The 22,956-nt window shown below is 41.9% G+C and overlaps 1 protein-coding gene across 1 annotated transcript in view; it reads left to right on the forward strand.

Moving 5' to 3' along the window:
• Nucleotides 1-22,956, forward strand: part of LOC126176447 (dynein axonemal assembly factor 4-like) — a 118,946-nt gene that overhangs the window by 89,200 nt on the left and 6,790 nt on the right. The window contains exon 6 of the mRNA XM_049923603.1: nt 16,212-16,365. Within this exon, the coding sequence (XP_049779560.1) occupies nt 16,212-16,365 (154 nt within the window). The remainder of the gene's footprint in view (nt 1-16,211; nt 16,366-22,956) is intronic.

Raw genomic sequence — 22,956 nt, forward strand, 5'->3', positions numbered from 1 at the left:
CTGTAGACATCAACATGGGTTTAAAAAACAACAATTATATGAAACTCAGCACTCTGTTTGTCCACAAGAAGCACTCTGTTTGTCTACAAGACCCAGAAAGCAGCAGATACAGTTCCTCTTGTAGATACCATTTTCCTTGATTTTGGGAAGCCAATTGGACTGTTCCACGTTGCCACCTAGTGAACAAAATATGAGCTTATAGAATGTCTGTATGATTAAATTGAAGAGTTTCTAGCAAACAGAACACAGGTTTTTGTTCTCAATGGAGAGAAGCTTTCAGACAGAGAAGTAACTCTGGGTGGGCTACAAGGGAGTGTTCTAGGAATATTACTTTTCATTCTATATGTAGATGACCTAATAGATAACAGAAGTGCCACAAAGTTTTTTGTGGATGATGTTGTTGTATACAGAATAGTTGCAGTGCTATATAATTGTATAAAAGTGCAGGAAGATTTGCAGGAGATCGGCACTTGCTGCAGAGAATGCCAGATGGTTGTCACCATAAACAAATGTAATATATTGCGAACACACAGAGTGAAAGACACTCTACTTAATGATTACACAATTGTAGAAAAATCACTGGAAGCAGTTGCTCCCATAGAATATCTAGGAGTATGTGTATGGAGAAATTTGGAGTGGAACGTTCACATAAAATTAAGAGTAAGGCAGATGCCAGACAGAGATTCATTTGAAGAATCCTCAGAAAATACTGTTCTTCAACAAAGTAAGCAGCTTACAAAACACTTGTTTGACCAATACTTGAATATTGCTTGCCTTTCTGGGATCCATATCAGATAGGATTTACACTGATGTGACATAAGGCATGGGATACCTTCTAATATTGCATTGAACCTTATTTCACCCAGTGTAGTGCAGCAGCTCGAAATGGCACGGACTCAACAAGTTGTTGGAAGTCCCCTGCAGAAATATTGAGCCATACTGCCTCTATAGCCATCCATAATTGCGATAGCATTGCCAGTGCAGGATTTTGTGCACAAACTGACCTCTTGATTATGTTCCATAAATGTTCAATAGGATGGACGATCTGGGTAGCCAGATCATTCACTTTAATTGTCCAGAAATGTTCTTCAGACCCGTCACAAACAATTTTGGCCTGGCTACATGGTGCATTGTCATTCAAAAAAATTCCATTGTTGTTTGGAAACTTGAAGTCCATGAATGGCTGCAAATGGTGGTGGTGGTGGTGGTAATGGTAAGTTCCTATGGGATTAAATTGCTGAGGTCATCAGTCCCTAGGCTTACACACTACTTAATCTAACTTAAAGTAACTTACACTAAGAACAACACATACACCCATGCCCAAGGGAGGACTTGAACCTCCGTGGGGGGCAGCCACATGAACCGTGGCAAGGTACCTAAGACCCTGCAGCTACCCCGCACAGCTGCAAATGGTCTCAAAGTAGCAGAACATAACCATTTCCAGGTAATGATCAGTTCAGTTGGACCAGAGAACCCAGTCCATTCCATGTAAACACAGCCGACACCATTGTAAGGCCACCACCAGCTTCACGGTGCACTGTTGAAAACTTGAGTCCATGGTTTTGTGGGGTCTACACCACACTTGAACCCTACCATCTGCTCTTACCAACTGAAAATGGGACTCATCTGACCAGGCCATGGTTTTCCAGTTGTGTAGGGACCAACTGATATGGTCACAAGCCCAGGCGAGATGTCGCAGGCGATGTCATGCTGTTAGCAAAGGCACACGTGTCTGTCATCTGCTTCCATAGCCCATTAACACTAAATTTCGCAACACAGTCCTAACTGATACATTCATCGTATATCTGTTCCTTGTCTTTAGCATTGGCAACTCAATGAAAACGCCACTTCTCTTGGTAGTTAGTGAAGTGTGTTGGTAGGTAGTGAAGTGTGACGGTCACTTCATTATCCATAGTGAGAGGTAATGCCTGAAATTTGGTATTCACAATGTACTCTTGACACTGTGGCTCTTGGAACACTGAATTCCCTCACGATTTCCAAAATGGAATGTTCCTTGTATCTAGCTCCAACTACCATTGTGAATTCAAAGTCTGTTAATTCCCATTGTATGGCCAAAAGCATGTCAGAAATCTTTTAACGTGAATCATCTGAGTACAAATGACAGCTCTGGCATTCCACTGCCCTTTTACGCCATGTGTACACAATACTACCACCATTTCTATATTTTGATATCACTGTCCCAAGACCTTTGTCACATCAGTGTATAATGGAAATAGAGAAGATCCAAAGAAGAGCAGCACATTTCAACATATGTTCATTTAGTAAGTGCGAAAGCATCAAAGAGACGCTCAGCCAACACCAGTGGCAGAGACTGCAAGAGAGGCATTCTGCATCACGTTATGGTTTACTGTTAAAGTTCCAAGAGTGTATGTTCATAGAAAAGTCAGTGGGTATATAGCTTCCTCCTAACGGGGTGGTACTGGGTGATGAAGGGGACACTCCTTTGTTGCTGGTTCTTGGGAGTGTGAGGGGAAATGGCACAGGAGATCTGTTTGCCACATCCCCCAAAACAACCTATCAACTCTCCACCAAATCTAGAGCCAAGACATTCCCATAACACTGTTGTTAACCTTTCCCTCAAACATCTTAGCTCCACATAAGTTTCAGTCCTTTCCAAAGACCTCACCTTTAGTCCTATGCCCAAATTTAACCATTCTGGACTTGTCAAAGACCTACTCTCCTTCTCCCAATCCTTGCAATGGAAGCACTTCTTTGCTACCAATCCCTCCAAACACTCTAATTTCAACATTGAACCCTGCCTCTTCCGGTTTGTACCACCATCCAACCATGATGCTACCACCTAACCACCTGCTGGTCACCGTCCAGGAATTCCTTACCTACAACTTAGCTTCACCATCCTTCTCCAGGTCCTTCAACCTTTCAGTAGAAGGAACAACGGTCATACACAACCTTAAAACAAATCCTGACCTATCATCCTACCTCCAGACAAAGGTTGCACCACTGTTATTATGAATCACAGTGACTACCTGACAGAAGGCTTCCACCAATTATCTTTCTTCTCCACCTATAAACTCGGCCACATGGATCCCATCCCAGAGGTTCAACACAAACTCCAATACCTGCTCAAAACATTAGGCCCTTCCTAGAATTAGAATGTCTGTGAATCCATTTCCCTCCTCACCCCTATGACACCCCACACACCCACCTTCTACATACTCCCCCAAATCCATAAACCCAACAATTCTGGACACCCCAATATGGCTGGTTATTGTGCTCCCACTGAAATAATTTCAGCCCTCATTGACCAATACATCCAACCAATTGCCCGTAATTGTGCCTCCCACATCAAAGACACCAACCACTTCCTTCACTGACTCTCCAACATCCCCATCACTTTACCTCCTGGATCCCTACTTGTCACTGTTGATGCCACCTCCCTATACACCAACATCCCTTATGCCCGTGGTCATACCGCTATTGAACACTATCTTTTCCAGTGCCCTTCAGACTCCAAACCTACTACCTCATTCTTCATACACCTTACTAAATTTATTCTAACCCACACTAATTCTCATTTGAAGGGAAGGCATATAAACAAATCCACAGTACATGGGCATTCATAAGGCACCTTCCTATGCCAACCTTCTTGTGGAACACCTAGAGGAGACATTCCTAGCTCCCAAAACACCAAACCCTTAGTCTGGTTCAGGTTCATTGATGATATCTTCGTGATCTGGGCTTAGGGCTAAGGCATCCTATCTTCATTCCTTCACAACCTCAATACCTCCTCTCCCATTCACTTCATGTGGTCCTCCTCAACCCCGCGTACCAACTTCCTAAATGTTGACCTTCTCCTCTCTGGTGGCTCCATCCACACCACTGTCCATAGTAAATCCACCAACCACCAACAGTACCTGCATTTTGACAGCTGTCATTCCTTTCACACCAAAAAATTCCTTCCATACAGCTTGGCACTCAGGGATGGCATATGTGCAGTGACAAAAACTCCCTTGCTGAGTATGCTGGGGGTCCCACTAAGGCCTTCACAGACAGGCATCCCCTGACTTAGTCCACAAACAGAACAGATCTCTCATGCCATTTTCCCTCACACCTCCAATCCTCCCGCCACCCCCAAGACCCAGCCACAAAGGAGTGTTTCCTTGATCACCCAGTATCATCCCAGACTGGAACAACTGAATCACATTCTTTGCCAGGGCTTTGATTACCTTTCATCATGCTCTGAAATAAGGGACATCCTGCCTGAGATACCATATTTACTCGAGTCTAAGCCGCACTCGAATCTAAGCCGCACCTGAAATTTGAGACTCAAAATTCAAGGGGAGAGAAAAGTTTTAGGCCGCATCTCCAAATCGAAACAAAGTTGGTCCACTGTAATATGAGACAGTTTAGGTCGAATGAATGACGATACAGCTACAGTAGTTTGGTTCGAGTCATAAGCTTAGCAGTTAAGCTTTACCAGGTAGCCATTGCTATGCATCAGGCACTCCGTCCGTATTTATATGGGTACCCTTCCTTTTTCACGTGCTTCGTCTGGTTTGAATTGATTGCTTATTTTTCTTTGATCTGATAAGCGCAGTTTTTTCTTTGTTATAGGTGTTTACGTCACTCTACGCTGAATATGTACTACTGTACTGTGTCATGCATTGTTTGTCGTACTCTGATACTGCGTGTTTACGGCCTGTCGCCGATCGCGGTATGGCTTGCTGTGCTCGCTACCGCCGCTTACAAATACAAAAAAAAAGAGAGAGAGAGGAATCGTCTCATTAGCGAAACAATGGCAAGAGACTGCTACTTGTTGTTACTTACACTGCTGCTTTCTTTGATAATGATGCTGGCCGCGGTGGCCGAGCAGTTCTAGGCGCTTCAGTCCGGAACAGCGCGACTGCTACGGTCGCAGGTTCGAATCCTGCCTCGGGCATGGATGTGTATGGTGTCCTTAGGTTAGTTAGGTTTAAGTAGTTCTAAGTTCTAGGGGACTGATGACCTCAGATGTTAAGTCTCATAGTGCTCAGAGCCATTTGAACTATTTTTTTTGATAATGATCAACAAGAACCAAATAATAGATTGCGTATGATAGAAGATGTTCTGAACGAGAGTTTAGCGAAAATTTTTCTCCGTTTGAAAATCTTTGCAGGCACCTCTTTAGTACATTACATTCTGCACAGAAATTAGAGTCATCTTAGATTTAAAAATGTAGTCAATTGCCTCGCTTCATTTCTGACTGTATCACTGTTTAACCTAAGAATAATACGAATATAAACATGACATGATATGTATTTGCTGTTGTCTCACTCTAGTTTTGTGGTTTATTACGCAGACAGGATTTAAATGAGATAGCAGCAAACAAGAAACAATACATGGCAAAATGTTTATATTCGTATTATTCTTATGGTGACGAGAATACTGCATGTGATTCACAATTTATAAAAGTTCCTATTAGCAACCATCTCTTCTCACAGATAGGAAAAAATTCAGAACGTAGAGTTGGCTATATTGACAAACATCCTAAACATTCTTGCCAGTCGGGTTTTCGTAGTACTTTTTTTTTTTTTTTTTTTTGCCTGTGTAGCGCTACATATATTCGACGGCAGAACTAAGTTGTGGCGGCACCCACTGACATTTTTAAGAACTTCCGTTTGCTTTGCACTCGACTCTAAGCCGCAGGCGGTTTTTTGGATTATAAAAACCGAAAAAAAAGTGCGGCTTAGATTCGAGTAAATACGGTACTTCCCACCCCTCCTAATGTGGTCTTCCATCAGCCACCCAACCCCCACAACATCATAGTCCATCCTTATGCCACTCCTGATCCCAAACCATTGCCACAAGGATCATATCCCTATGGAGAGAGACCGTTCATCTCCCTTTCCCGTTCCCTGCTCCCTCCAGATTTCTGTTTACATCCCACATGATAGCTGCATTCTGGCCTGAGAAGTTGGAGCTGGCTGTTGTGTGTGCATGAGATGTGCTTTGCTTGCTTGTGTGTGTGTGTGTGTGTGAATGGTGTGTGTCTTTCTTTTACCGATGAAGGCTGTGGCCAAACGCTTTATGCAAGTGTCTTGTAATGGTGCCTGTTTGTAACTTGATGTGTCTTCTTTACAGTAAGTAGCAATCTCTTTTCCTACATTGTTATCAAATTAACTCACATCTTTTACTTACTATTCTACATAGTCACTAATGTACTAAACACATTTCTCCCATCATGTTTCCAGTTTCAATATGCCCTGTGCATAGAAGACCATTTGGTTGGAGTATAGCCATCTTCGGACTGCTGATTTTCACTTCCGCATCTCTGGAGAAACTCCCACGTACATTTGGTGATTTTCTCACGAACAGGAGCAGCAGCATGGGGCCAAGCATTGTCATGAAGAAGTGTGACACTGTCAGCATTAATATTGTGATGTTTGTCATGAAGGGCATGACACAACTTAATTAAAGTTTTAATGCAGGCTGCAGCATTCACAGTGGTTCTATGTTCAGCAAGGTCCACCAATAGCATATCACACATATCCCAGTACACATGTCACAAGCAGATTTCTAGGAGATTGAGTACTTTGAATTTTTTTCAGTTTGGGGAACCAGGATGTTTCCAATCCATAGATGCCAGCTTGATTTCAGGTGTGTACTGGTACACCCACAACTCATCACCATTAATGATTCCTTTCAGAAAGTCATGCCCTTTGCCCTTTTGTGGTATAATGCATTAAGTGATCCAAGCTTGACATCATTTGCTGGCCCATGTGGCTGTCTGTCAGGTTCTTAGGCACGCAGAGAGCACTATTTTACAAAATTTCATCGTATCATGAACAACTTCATACTCTCCACCATAGGAAATGTTGAACTGTTGTGATAAGTTTCACAGTTGCACATGCCATTGCTACCTCAATGGCTCTGACATTCTGCGGGGTTGCAGCTGTTACCAGCTGCCTGGAATGTGGTGAGTCAGTAAGGTTCACATGGCCTTCTTGGAAGAACGCACATCACCTGGGATATTGCTACAGTCCATACAGTCGTCCCCAATGTGTGATGCATGTCCATGTGAATTTCACTCAGTTCATGCCCTTTGGTGCACAAATATTGAACTACACTTCGCTGCTCTTCACAAGTTGACAACAGTAACATGCACGCCATGTTTGTTATGTAGTTCAGACTTCTCTCGCTAGAGCTCCACATAAAACAAAATACGCTCTGTAGCACAAACTTCAGACTGTATCGTTGTGAAACTTCAACATGCCAGCTGCAATACCAGGGGAGAAAAATATTATTCTGTGTTACTTTCTAGTCCTCCCACGTATGTACAACTGACACACCCTGTCACTGTCCATTCTAGTATGGTGGCAGTGTTGTTTGTCTAGCTCTAGCAGAAACCTTGAGCTGTCAGTTTGTAAGATGTGTAAATTGGAGTAAAAATTTGCATGCTGGAAACTAAGATGGTTAACATTACATACATATTAAATTTTGTACAGCTTATGGTAGATGCTACTCACCATATAGTGGAGATACTGAGTCACAGATAGACACAACAAAAAGACTCTCACAATTAAAGTGTTTGGCCATGGACCTTCATCAACAGACACATATACGCATGTGCACACACACACACACACACACACACACACACACACACACACACACACACACACACACACACATGACTGCAGTCTCAGGCAACTGGTTTCAGATGCCTGAGACTGCAGTCGTGTATGTGAGTTGCGTTTGCGAGAGAGAGAGAGAGAGAGAGAGAGAGAGAGAGAGAGAGAGAGAGAGAGAGAGAGAGAGAGTGTGTGTGTGTGTGTGTTTGTGTGTGTGTGTGTGTGTGTCTATTGTTGACAACGGGCCATGGTCGAAAGCTGTAATTGCTAGACTTTTTGTTGTGCCTACCTGCAACTCGGCATTTCTGCTCTATGGTGAGTATCAACTTTCCTTCTCATAATATAGTATATGCTGGTAGATTTCTGGTGACACTCAGTGTTTATAATGAATAGGCACTGAAAATGGAAGCTGCCAGTTTATATTAACACCGGTGCCAAATCTCCTTCCGCTGAAAGTCTTCTTCAAAGCAGGAAACAGATGGAAGTCACTTGGTGTAGGTGGATGGTGTAGGCACTCCCAACCAAGAGTTGCAATATGGTTTTGCATTGCCTTCGCTGTGTGTGGTCTAGCATTGTCATCCAACAGCAAAACACCAGATCTGAGAAGGCCAGGCCACTTTTTCCAAATCCCCTCTTTCAATTTCGACAGAGTGGCACAGTACCATGCAGCATTGATGGTTGCATCCTTCAGAAAGTCCAGCACGTACTTATGGTATATTTACTACTACTATTACAATACTTATATGTCGTCTAAATTGGCAGTCAGGGCATTAAGAAGGGACTTTTCTGCCGGTGCTAGAGAGACAGCACGCAGACCGCGGCATCAGCGTAAGGGATGTGAGCAGCGGTTCCATGGTATGGGGCATTAACTGCTCGTCACGAAAGGAATCTTCCTGAGTGTGGGTCCGCAAGGGGCCAAATTTGCAGTTCAGCTGCATGCTGTCAACCGGCGAGGAGGTTCTGAAAATCGGCATGCCTTCCTGCATCCATTGAAACGGCTGGCAGAGGGTGGCTCGGCTGGCAGAGGGTGGCTCGGCAGAGCATTTGGAGGTGCTGTGTTGGTTCAGTCCTGGGAGTCGTAACGCGCCGGAAGTTGAGTATTGATTGTTAATAGATTTTATGAAGTTTAATTTAATTCAATTTGCTTATTCTTGTTAATTATACCAGCCATATATTTTGGGGGTTTCCCACCATTCATTCTCGTCTGCCCACCTGCGGGAAGGTGGTAATATTAGAAAGGGTGGTCCGTTTGTCCCCTGTTGAGGACGAAAGGGGGGGGGGGATCAGAGTAAATCTGTGGTTTGGTTCGGATTGCTTCTTTCCCCTCCCAGCTTACCTACGAGTTATTCGACTGTTAGCCTCTTCCAAGTCTGTGCAAGTCTAAGGCACCAATGGCTGTACTGTTTAAAATGCAAGGCACTAAGAATTGATTCATTCTCTCGCCTGCCATAACTAGTATTAGTAGACTCACATGTAAAAGGTACTCTAAGAAAGAAGAAAAATTCCTTTTGCCTCGTGGTAAGAGCTAGTCAATTGCATAACGAATTCCTGCTCATCTTTTTTTTTTTTTTTTTTTTTTTTTTTTTTTCAATACCTTTTAAAAGTTCGCAAGTCCTACCTTGCGAGCCTACGTGTTTGTCATAAGTTAAGTGGCAGAAATTTGTAAAATTTGTTTTTTATATATTTGGAAATGTTAATGTTATTAACTGTGCGTGACTCATGCAATTTTACGGTTCACACCTGTACACTACCTTAAATGGAGACAAACCAGTATTGGTTGGACTTTTGCATTGTATGCATATACAGTATCCTTCAAATACTCGTCCCACTGACGGTGATGGGAATCCACATAAAAACTCAGCATCTTCCTGATTGTTCTGTGTACCCATTGTGTCCTTCCGTTCACCTGTTGATGCAACGTGCTCGTCCTCAACTTCTTTGTGTTCAACAATTTACACAGTTCCTTCATTAAATCCGACATGAAATTGGTCCCTTGGTCAGTAATTATTGTCTCCGGTACACCAAACTTCAAAATCCAGTTGTTTATTAACACTTGCATGACCATTGCTGTTAATTTGCCATATCCACCATCTCCACATACCTCGAAAAATGATCTCTTATTGTCAGAACGAAACTTTTCCCCAATGGTGTTTGACTGAAAGGTCCTAAGACATCAATTCCCAACATAGAAAATAGACATGTTGCTTCCAGCAATCATTGTAGCTGTATCCATTTCCAACTCAAATCTGCTCCCTGCGCACACGGTATGCAATTCTTGACATACTGATCCACATCTACTTTCCTACCCTTCCACCAATACCTCTCCACCACTCTCCTATTTGTCGCTCTATTCCCACCATGACCAGATAGCACATGATCATGTGCTTCTTTTAAAACCCCATCTCTCAGCTTCACTGGCACTACTATACTTGGCCCTAACTTTGTTTCCCTGCACGGAAGACTGTCGTACATATTAAATTGTGGCTGTGTCTGATACAATTTACAATCTTTGCCAGCATCGTGTAATTCTTTCATACTGCTAGGTCATAACCTATGACTCCTACTTTAGCCTCCTTTCTACTCAGTGCATCCACATTACCATGCTTCTTTCCAAGCTTGTGCACCACCTCGTAGTCGAATTCACTAAGCCTCACAGCCCGCCTAAGGAGTCTAGTGGACAGATCCTTCAACCCTAACAACGACTTCAATGCAGCATGATCTGTCACTACCCGAACTCTTCTTCCATATAAATAACATTTAAAATATGTGATTCCATAGATTACACTAAGCATCTCCCACTCTGTTGTTGAGTAATTCCTCTCTGCTGCATTCAACTGCCTAGACACATAGGCTACAGGATGTTCTTTCCCATCAGTTTCCTGACTAAGAACACACCCTAATTCTTGATTTGATGCATCACATGCTAGAATAAATTCCTTTTCAAAATCTGGAAACACAAGAACCGGACTTGATGTGAACACTTCTTTCAGTTTGTCAAATGCTTTCTGACACTCTTCTGTCCACTCAAAATTTCACACCCTTCCGTAACAATCGCATCAATGGCTGTGCTAAGTCTGCAAAACCCTTCATGAACTTTTGATAAAAATTGAAACTTCCGACAAATGATTGCACTTCCTTAACTGTTTTCAGCTCCTGAAAATCCCTTACAGCCTGTACCAACCTCGGATCTGTTCGTACTCCGTCCTTACTGATGATATGACCTAAATATTTCACTTCTTCCAATGCAAAATGACACTTCTCCAGGCTCGACATCAAACGAGCTGCTCTTAACCTCATAAAGACTTCCCTTAACCATTGTCTATGCTGTTCCATACTACTTGAGAACACTATAATGTCATCCAAATAGACTAGACACTGCCATGGTTTCAAACCCCTCAACTCACTGTCTAGCAACCTCTGAAACATTGCTGGAGTGTTTTTCAAACCAAATGGCATTCTGATGTACTGGTAATGGTCTCCAGGATTAGAGAAAGCAGTTTTTGGATGATGCTTTGGAGCCACCTCTAACTGATGATAACCACTTGTCAAATCCATCATAGAAAAGTGCTGGCACTATCCTAAGTGATCCAAAGTCTCCAGTATGTTTGGAATGTGGTATGCATCCATTACTGTCTTATTATTGAGGTATCGGTAATCACAACAGAACCTGTATTTCTTAGTTCCATCCATAGATTTTTTAGGCACAGTGACAATGCCCGATCCCCATCAACTATTACTATGCTCTATAATACCATCTTCAAGCTGCTGATCATTGAAATCCTCCACAATCGGCTGCAAATACCTTGGTATTCTCTATGGTTTATGGTAAACAGGTGCTTCGTTCCCTGTTGGTATCCTATGTTGAACTAATGGAATTGCTGGTAACAGCCCTCGCAGAAAAAACAAATCCTTAAATTCCCGTAACAGTTCTTCCATATGCTCCTTTTCTCCTCCTTTCAAATGCTTAACTTCATTTCACAATGCAGTTCTGTTGGCAGTTAGTTGTTGATCATTACGCCTACCTCTCAAACATCAATCTTTGTCATCTGGTTCATCCAAATTCACTACTAAAACTACTTTTCCCAAATTCTCATCTATAGTGCTAAAATTATCTATGTTCACAGGGACTACTCACCCATTGTTTGCCTCTTGTACGTGTACAATAACACATTTCACAAAACAACCTAATGGATCCAAAACTTTTATCTTCCAATAGTACAATAACACATACCATACCCACAGGTAGATTTGACTCTACACTTACCCAACGTGACTTCCCGGTGCCACTAGACACACACTCACGTGAATTAAGCCTTAATGCTAATTTACACTGCCCAATTGGTTTGTTCATTACATTGAATGCTCTTGCAACTGCTCTGCATCAACAACAGTTTCCCCTAGCTGAAATAAGATTCCACCAAGTTCACAGTTCATTGTCCAAAGTCAATTTTGGCATGATGTTGATGCAAGAAATCTACTCCTAGGATCATGTTGTAGCCCTCGCTTACTCACGGTACTACCTCCATGCGTGCATCAAATCAGACATTCCCTATGCAAAAGTCATCTGTCACTGACCCCAAAGGTGTGACCTCCTTATCCCCCACTCCATGCAACCTATAATGTTCCTTCATTCCGTTAAACTCTTAGTAGCCACTGCCATTTGCGCCCTGTGTCCAACAAAATGTTAAACTTTTTAGTTCCTATGGATCCTACCACTGAACATTCCACCTCTGCATACTTATTTGTAGCATTGAAACTAAACGGGGGCTCCCTTAGGTGGGTCTTGAGCCCCCTCTGCCGTTTAACAATTGTCCACCTCTACTAACTCCACTCTACTAACCACACTCATAACATTTTATACCCGCTGTAAACACTGTTTGTCTATCACGTACCCCCATTGCCACGTCTATTGCCTCACATTGGATTTCCAGCTGAATGGCCGAATACAAATCTTTCAGAGCCCCTTCACGCACTTTCCGCGCCAAATGCACTGGTAACCCCCTCAAAAATACATCAAGTGCCCTTTGCTCAGCCTCCTGCAACAGAACACCATTCACTTCATCACTCTGACCCAACTCTTAAGTATACTCGTTAATTTCTCTTATTCTGTCCACAAATTTCTCTACCTTTTCCCCCTGTCTCTTTGTCATTTTACTCTCTCTTTCTCTAAAGTACCAAGTGCTATGCTGTTTCCTGTACCTCTGTAAAAGCCCCTCCTTCAACTGCTTCAACTGTCCTGGCTTCCTTAAGGCCTGAGAACACCTGTTAATCTAATCTTGGCTACATGTAACAGCTGTTCATCAGACAAACCATTCATCACAGCTGAAGTCCTCCACAAACGAACGCACATCCTCAGATGCCTTGCCAGAAAACAGAATAATCAAACTCGCAGCAGCTGGATCAGTCTCCTGCTGCGGTACCCTGGGTGACAACAACTGATCAGATGTGGTTTCCCACTCACTCCTAGATGTTAATTCACTTCTCAACTGTTTGTTGTCCGCTGTCAATTGTGCTACCCTTCCCAACAAAATCTGTACCGCTTCAGGTTCCGACACACCTTGCGTCCCTGACTCTGCCATTGTGTTGCTTTCGTTTCCAGTTAGTCCCAATTTCAACCTATAAAATCATACAGAAACAAAACATTTAACTACAAAAATAAACTGACTTCCTACAGCTCAGTATCTCATCGTATGTTTTACGAGGAGATAAATAAAACGTCATACTCAACCCAATACAAAAGTAATTAAGTGCCACGAAAGAAAAAAAAATCTTACTGCCTCAAACACACTAACACTTACTCTGACAACGCAAAGAAAGAAAATATCCAACACTCAAAAAGAAAAATTGGTCAACACTCACCACATTTTTTGACTATAATGCAGGTGGTGGGCTCGAACGTTGTACTGTACAGACAACGCCTGCTATTCTGACACCAAATGTAGCCATCACTGCCAAATATAGATGTCGGTGTGGGGTGGAGGAATGTTGGACGCAGATGGAAACTGTCAGGATGCACTGTATTAACACTCGGCCGTGATCAAGTGTTTTATTATTCCCAGCTACAGTGCCACGTTCCTCTCTGTCTAAATCACAGGGTCCCATTAATAACAAATAACAATCATTTTGAAACTTCCTGGCAGATTAAAACTGTGTGCCCAACTGAGACTCGAACTCGGGACCTTTGCCTTTCGCGGGCAAGTGCTCTACCATCTGAGCTACCGAAGCACGACTCACACCCGGTACTCACAGCTTTACTTCTGCCAGTACCTCATCTCCTACCTTAATCAGCCAGGAAGTTTCATATCAGCGCACACTCCGCTGCAGAGTGAAAATCTCATTCTGGGAACAATCATTTTATTTAATTTTTTTGTAGTAGGCACAAAGTAACATGCATCTCCCCACTCCCTTGGTATTACACATTATGGAAAATGCCTTGGTATTGTAGGGTTAAGCCATTATCAAGATGAGGGTGAGTCAAAAAAGGCTTTACTGCTTTTGAATGATATAGAAATTTATTGAGATAAGTTACAGAATCTGTACGAGTGTCATTTTTTTGGAAGCAACCTCAAGTTCCACATAAAAGTATCAAGTGTCATTTTGGTTCAGTATGACTACCGTTTGTGATATGGCAAACATCATCACTAATCAATTTGTTCCCACACTCTTTGCAGTAAATTGGGCCTAACTTGTGCAACAGCAGCATAGACTTGATTTTTGATGGGGCTATATTCCTTAGTAGGGGAGAAACATACACACACTCTTAAATAATGAAACCCCAGAGAAAGAAATTCGTTTCATGAAACCAAAACACACAGTGAGCATGCTCCTCACCAGTGAAAGTAGCCAATGTAACTGCGCACTACACTGGTACTTCAGGTGGTAGAATGAGGCACTGATGCAGTACATGAATCCAACTTGAGGCCGTTTGCTAAAAAATAACACATCTACTGATTCTGTAAGTTTCCTCAATAAATTTTTATATCATTCCAAAGTTGTTAAGTTCTTTTTGACTCACCCTGTATTTGAGGTTCCTTATTTACATAAAATATTTAATATGAAATAGCTTAAAAACTACACTTCATATCAAGGGTGCATTTTCACCCATGCACTCGTCCTAATTTTATCTTCATAAATATGTTACAGATTTTCTGTCACTAGTTATGTTTCATTTTTATTAGATTTAGTCTGATTTTTATATTTGTTGTGACCAGGCAATTCAGCTATGGCAGCTCTTCTTCTATGCTCATGCCAGCAACAGGGTTATAGCGACCATGCAGTAGAAGCTGGTGCACACCTGACCTGTGGTCTAAAATTCTCATACTCAGACCATCTGCAAAGGGTGCCACAATCTATTAATGACACCACAAAGCTTGTGTGGCTACTGAGCCCTGCCTGGCTCTATTGACCCACCTCCTCAGCTGTCAAGCACTCGCAGGTTCAGCTGCACCTGCTCCTAAGGTCACAATAATCTGTTTCTCAAATTTCTTGTCACAATTTCTGGGATGTAGAGTGTCAACTTGCCTGCAAAAGACAAAGGTTCCAGATTCCAGTCCTGAACTTGCACACAGTTTTAATCTGCCATGAAGTCTCAGGTCAGTGAACATACTACTGCAGAGTTAAAATTCATTCTGGTAACATTGATACAGTTATTAGTACAACTGAAACCTCATGAAATGCTGCAGGCCAGGTTGTATTCATGTTATGTTAAATCAGTTGTTGTTCTATGCACTCCTAATATAGCTGCATCTACACATTCTATAAACACTTCCACTATTCTTTTGCAGTTATATCACATTTATAATATAGGGTCAATGACAGTTTACTGAAACTGGTGACAGCAGACTACATTATAAATTCTAGCCAGGAACTGTTACAGAAACAGTTAGTATGCCCAAAATAATATGATGATGATTAGTGATGAGTGACTTATTGAAAATTTAATATATGAAATGATGATGAAGAGGTCCCATACTCTGAGGAGCATAGGGAACGATGTGGGAGACCCGCACCGCCAACTAGGCAAGTTTCTAGTGGAGGTGGTTCGCCATTGTCTTCCTCTGGCCATAATGGGAATGAATGATGATGATGACGACACAACAACACCCAGTCATCTCGAGGTAGGGAAAATCCCTGACCCCACCAGGAATCGAACCCGGGGCCCCTTGCGTGGGAAGTGAGAATGCTACCGCAAGACCACGAGCTGCAGACAATACATGAAAAGAGTTTCATAATTTAGATACTAATTCTTTTAGGTATTTATTGAAATAACTGATGTTCCTAATGCATTTCATTTAACTGACATTTTTACTTTCATGATGTGTTGATATATTTGAGCATTTGTTATGCTAGAGTGTGGAATGAGCCAAGGTGTAAGTATACAGAAACTGGAACATAAAGAATTCCTGCTTCAAGTAGTGCCATTTAATAATATCTTTGATTGATACCAAGTCTGCAATACAAAGCTTCAGAAATGTCATCTTGTAATAAATTATGTTTGCATAGATGTGGAGAGATGTTATTCATGCCTGTAATATTTCAAAATATTCTGGGTGTTTTCTATTGGTTAGGTATTACTCTTCACTAGTAATCTAAAGATTTGTGTTGTTTTATATTTTATAGCTCATTTTTCCAAATGGGTAATTACCTGGGAGCAATCAGTGCTTACAGTCATGCCATTAATCTTGGATTCAAAATGGCTGCATTGTATTCAAACCGTGCTGCTGCACACCTGGCTGTTGGCAACGTGCACAAAGCTATTGAGGATTGCTCAGAAGTAAGTGATCTTTTCATTTATGTTGATGTTGCTGTTGTTGCTAGAAGTTCATGGTAATGGTAGTGGAGCTGATAATGAGTTCTGTTTTTCATACTGTTGTGATCCTTATTAATTTATAACAATAATAATAATAATAATAATAATAATTACTATTATTATTATTATTATTATTATTATTATTTCCATGGCACATTGTGGTAATTCATGATAGAGAGGGAGAGGGGAAAGAATAAATGGATTAAGGCCAATGCTCAGATGTTTTTTGGTCTTCCTATATTTTTCCTATAACAAATAAAACTATTAACAACAGTAGACTGTCAACCTGCCATGATTCAGAGGACCACTAATTTTTTCGCATTATTCAGTAATATGAGCACAGACCAACAAACCAGAACAAGAATGCATCTCTCCTCAATAATCTTTGGAAATGCCAACTCTTGCTGTACCATAACAGATTTTTTATGTTAAAGAAAATCTCACTCATTAAAGATATTACAAATGAGATTCATTTTTTACTGCTAAAAATGTCTGTTACTAACATGTGTACACCATATCTCTTGAAAAAGCAGTATGCACTCAGCCTTTGAACCTGAAATAAACCTGGACTAACACCCAAACAAAAGTAGATCAGTAAACTCACCATAAACAATATGGAAGACCAGTGGAGCATAAGTTCATCACAACATCCATTAAAACTAGAATAGCACGGAAATTATCACTTACATAATCAAAACCAGTTTCACGATCTTGCATTTGAAACAGAAGTCTCCATAACTGTCAAATGTCTGAGCATACTGTTCCTTTTACTGATATTTAACCTGCATTTCAAGATGCTATTGGCATTTTCTGCAGTTATGGTCACAATTCTTTGCTAATCACATTGTGTATCTATGATTGTAGCAGTAAACATTATGAATAACTTCTTTGACTTTTGCTAATTTGTGTCCATAGTCACCAATAGTCGGTGGAAAGTTCAAATAATCAATAACTGTACATGTATTTATTTTTCATACATACTCTCCAGAGGCACAAGTCAATAATATTTCTGAGGAGAGCTCTCAAATGCAGATACCAGTAATATTTCTGAGGAGAGCTCTCAGTTGCAGATACTTATCTGCTGTGTTTCACACCACAAAACATTATGTTCAGCGATACAAAAGATCAAGAATCATGTCCAAATTAGTCTTGCTGTCTTATCAACATCAATTTGTGATTGCCTTGTTTGTAACCTGTATCTATGGTTACAGAAATAAATGATGTCTTGCAGGCTGTCACACATGCTGTTCTGAACGTTACTCATAGCAGGCTTTTGCATGCAGCAGGTTTACTAAAATACTACTGTTTCTGAACTAACTTCCCACTAGTTACACATATTGTGCCAGAATGTTACTTCTCAGTGTTAGTTTACACTGTGGTGATAAAAGGTCATGGGATAGTGATATGTACATACACAAATAGTGGTAGTATCGCATACACAAGGTACGAAAGGGCTGTGCATTGGCTGAGCTGTCATTCGTACTCAGGTGATACATGTGAAAAGCTTTCCAATGTGATTACAGCCACACAGTGGGAATTAACAGACTTTAAAAGCAGAATGGTAGTTGGAGCTAGACGCACAGGACATTCCATTTTGAAAATCATTAGAGAATTCAATTTTCCAAGATCCACAGTGGCAAGAGCTTACCGAGAATACCAAATTTCAGGCATTACCTTTCACCACGGACAACACAGTGGTCAGTGGCTTTCACTTATTGACCCAGAACTGTGGCATCTGCATAGAGTTGTCATTGCTAACAGACAAGCAACACTGCATGAAATAACCAGAGAAATCAATGTGGGATGTACGACAAACATATCCGTTATGACAGTGAGGTGAAATTTGGCACTAATGTTCTGTGGCAACAGACACCTGACCCAAGTGTCTTTGCTAACAGCATGACATTACTTGCAGCATTTGTTATGAGGTTGTGACCATGTCAGTTAGACCCTAGACAAATGTAAAATCATGGCCAGGTCAGATGAGTCCCAATTTCAGTTGCTAATAGCTTATGGTACGATTTGAGTGTGCTGCAGATCCCGCAAAGCCATGGGCCAAGTTGCCAACAAGGCATTGCGGAAGCTGGTGGTCGCTCCATAATTGTTGGGCTGTTTTCTGCCATCACAGGTGAAGTATTACAATGTTGTTAGTGTCCTCTGATATCACTTATTGGATATAATTTGCCTCAATATGACATCATACATCTTAAACCTAAGGCTATATGACATTTATTTACATTTGCACATTCTGTTTCATAAGTTCAAAGGAGTTCACTTATACAACTACGTAACATAGTAGAGTTTCGCATTTAGTTTTTAGATTGTGAATTGAAACATATTTTACTGTTTTTATTAAAATATTGTCTTACTGAGTAGGTGGATTGGTACAGTATGTATGTCCTTACTTCTCTCTCTTACACTTTGAATACATAATAGTTTTTATAGTATTAGGAGGTTTATTGCACAGTTTGATCCCCATGTGCTAGGTTCCTTCTTTTGGAGATATATTGAAACATGAAGTTCCTTGCTAATTTCTTGTTTCTTGATGAACATTGATGTTTTCAGAACATACATACAGGGTAATGGTGCAAAATTTAATTCTTTAAGATCCTGCTTTACTCTCTAATGCTCTTCCAAGTACATCTACGTCTACATCATATTCCACAAGACTCCTAATGGGATGTGGTGGAGGGTGCTTTCGGTACCACTATCTGATCTCTCCAACCCTGTTCCACTAGCGCAGGGCTTCCCAACCTTTTCAGCTGGCGGACCCCTTCTTCAGTCGAAAATCCATGGCGGACCCCTACTCAGTCAAGAGCACAGTAACTTTAAAGTTCAAAGTTCAGTGCGAAATCCTTGGGAACTCACTCACCCCATCCCTCCTCCCGGCCGGAGTGGCCGAGCGGTTCTAGGCGCTTCAGTCTGGAACCGCGCGACCGCTACAGTCGCAGGTTCGATTCCTGCCTCGGGCATGGATGTGTGTGATGTCCTTAGGTTAGTTAGGTTTACGTAGTTTTAAGTTCTATGGGACTGATGACCTCAGATGTTAAGTCCCATAGTGCTCAGGGCCATTTAAACCATTTGAATCCTCCCCCCCCTCCTCCGAAGTATCAATAGTCTTTGGTTTAGAGATGAGTGAAAACAAATTGAAATTAATGATCCAGTTTGAATTCCCACTGTATCCAGACACTTACTAGTGGATTTACTCCCTTTGTTCAACACACTATAGCCTGATTAAAATTACTTGGTAATTGGAGCTGCCTTCCTCCAAGAACAATCAACGTCACGTCCGAACTGTTCGCTGTTGACAAGCTGCCGCTTGTGGTCTGTTCACTTCCACTGTTTGGCTACTGTTGTGTAATGAGCATGCATATTTCGTAACAGTCGTGTTTTGTGTGTGTATGTGTGTGTGTGTGTGTAGTTTTTCGTGAAATTCGAAGAAAAATGTTCAAATGTGCACTACTGGCCATTAAAATTGCTACACCAAGAAGAAATGCAGATGATAAACGGGTATTCATTGGACAAATATATTATACTATGGAACTGACATGTGATTAGATTTTCACGCAATTTGGGTGCTTAGATCCTGAGAAATCAGTACCCAGAACAACCACCTCTGCTTGGATGGCGTGTACAGGTACAGCTGCCCATGCAGCTTCAACACGATACCACATTCATCAAGAGTAGTGACTGGTGTATTGTGACAAGCCAGTTGCTCGGCCACCATTGACCAGACGTTTTCAATTGGTGAGAGATCTGGAGAATGTGCTGGTCAGGGCAGCAGTCGAACATTTTCTGTATCCAGAAAGGCCCGCACAGGTCCTGCAACATGCGGTCGTGTATTATCCTGCTGAAATGTAGGGTTTCGCAGGGATCGAATGAAGGGTAGAGCCACGGGTCGTAACCCATCTGAAATGTAAGTCCAGTGTTCAAAGTGCCATCAATGCAAACAAGAGGTGACCGATACGTGTAACCAATGGCACCCCTACCATCACGCTGGGTGCTACGCCAGTATGACGATGACGAATACATGCTTCCAATGTGTGTTCACCGCGGTGTACACCGTCACAGGCGCTCCTGTCTGTCATGCAGCGTCAAGGGTAACCACAGCCATGGTCTCCGAGCTGATAGTCCATGCTGCTACAAACGTCATCGAACTGTTCGTGCAGATGGTTGTTGTCTTGCAAACATCCCCATCTGTTGGCTCAGGGATCAAGACGTGGCTGCACAATCCGTTACAACAATGCGGATAAGATGCCTGTCATCTCAACTGCTAGTGATACGAGGCCATTGGGATCCAGCACAGCATTCCGTATTACCCTCCTAAACCCACCGATTCCATATACTGCTAACAGTCTTTGGATCTCGACCAACGCGAGCAGCAATGTCACGATACAATAAACCGCAATCGCGATAGTCTACAATCCGACCTTTATCACAGTCGGAAACATGATGGTATGCATTTCTCCTCCTTACACGAAGCATCACAACAATGTTTCATCAGGCAACGCCGGTCAACTGCTGTTTGTGTATGAGAAATCGGTTGGAAACTTTCCTCATGTCAGCACGTTGTAGGTGTTGCCACCGGCACCAACCTTGTGGGAATGCTCTGAAAAGCTAATCATTTGCATATCACAGCATCCAGTTAAATTTCGTGTCTGTAGCACATCATCTTCGTGGTGTAGCAATTTTAAGTCTATGGGACTTAACTGCTGAGGTCGTCGGTCCCTAGTCTTACACACTATTAACCTAAGTTTAACTTCCGCTAAGGACAACACACACACACACACACACACAACTCACACACACGACTGCAGTCTCAGGCAACTGAAACCGCACTGTGAGCAGCGGACTGGAGTAGGTGGTGGTAGGAGGATGTAAGGGACAGGTCTTGCATCTAGGTTTGTTGCAGGAGTATGAGCCATGAGGTAAGGGATTGGGAGCAGGTGTTGTGTAAGGATGGACAAGTATATTGTGTAGATTTGGTGGACGGCGGAATACCACTGTGGGAGGGGTGGGAAGGATAATGGGCAGGATATTTTTCATTTCAGGGCACGATGAGAGGTAATCAGAACCCTGACAGAGAATGTAATTCAGTTGCTCCAGTCCTGTGTGGTACTGAGTTATGAGGGGAATGCTCCTCTGTGGCCGGACGGTGGGACTCAAGGAGGTGGTGAGAGACTGGAAAGATAAGGCACTGGTAATTTGTTTTTGTACAAGGGAGGATAATTATGGTCAGTGAAGGCTTCGGTAGGACCCTCAGTACATTATAAAGTAAAATCCATCATATTGTAAACTTAGAAAGTTTGAAACTCTGGGGAGAAAAAATATAACACCAGTTGGGAAAACTAAGTGTATGTTGTGATTAGTGCCAGAAGCTGGAAACCTATCTCTGCAACATTCCTTAGGAGAGAATGAGAACACCAGCACAACTGAATGTATCAGTCATTAAAGAATGCCTGAAAGGAATGTAAGTCACGATGGCAAAAATAATACAAAGTCAGCTAGAGTATCACTAATCTTAATTCAAACAAATAGTTATTAGGATCTGAGAGTATTCTGGTTGTCCAGCTGTTCCACTAATTGGCCTGTATCATTTGTCATGAGGGAATAGAACACAAGATTTTTAAAAATGTATAGCAAATAGCCCCTGTCAACAATATTGTAGTTAAAGTTAGTAATAATGCACTGCAGACTGTAATGTAGCAAGGCACGTCTACAAAATGTGGTTTAATAAAATAGAACTATGTTGACAGTATTCTTCAAATGTTTGAAAATATGTACAATTTTATGTCAGATGGGCAGTGTTTTAAAATATTGAAAAATCATGTGCATCTAATCCAAAGCAGTATTCTCAGTTCAGAATTAAAACTCGTAATTTAGCCACTGAAGAAAAAAGTTTAAAGGCCAATGTATTGCACTGCCCTTGATAATGTCATCCCCACAGCTTGTGTTATCTGATAAACTGCTTCTGAGTCTCTGTTGGTTTCTGGCTTCTGAAGCCACACTGAGAGTGAGTTAGTATATAATTTTTGTTAATTAACCTCTTTCCTCATTACCTTAGCCAGCTTCATCCTGACCAACAACTTCTTCACTTTTGAAGACCAGACATACCAACAAATAAAGGGAACAGCCATGGGTACCAGGATGGCCCCTTCGTACGCCAACCTATGCATGGGTTGCTTAGAGGAAGCCTTCTTGGTTACCAAGGCCTGCCAGCCCAAAGTTTGGTACAGATTTATTGATGACATCTTCATGATCTGGACTCACAGTGAAGAAGAACTCCAGAATTTCCTCTCCGACCTCAACTCCTTTGGTTCCATCAGATTCACCTGGTCCTACTCCAAATCCTATGCCACTTTCCTTGATGTTGACCTCCACCTGTCCAATGGCCAGCTTCACACGTCCGTCCACATCAAACCCACCAACAAGCAACAGTACCTCCATTATGACAGCTGCCACCCATTCCACATCAAACAGTCCCTTCCCTACAGCCTAGGTCTTCGTGGTAAACGAATCTGCTTCAGTCCGGAATACCTGAACCATTACACCTAC

Source organism: Schistocerca cancellata, chromosome 3 (genome assembly GCF_023864275.1).
Source record: "Schistocerca cancellata isolate TAMUIC-IGC-003103 chromosome 3, iqSchCanc2.1, whole genome shotgun sequence".
In the NCBI taxonomy this organism is placed as follows: domain Eukaryota; kingdom Metazoa; phylum Arthropoda; class Insecta; order Orthoptera; family Acrididae; genus Schistocerca; species Schistocerca cancellata.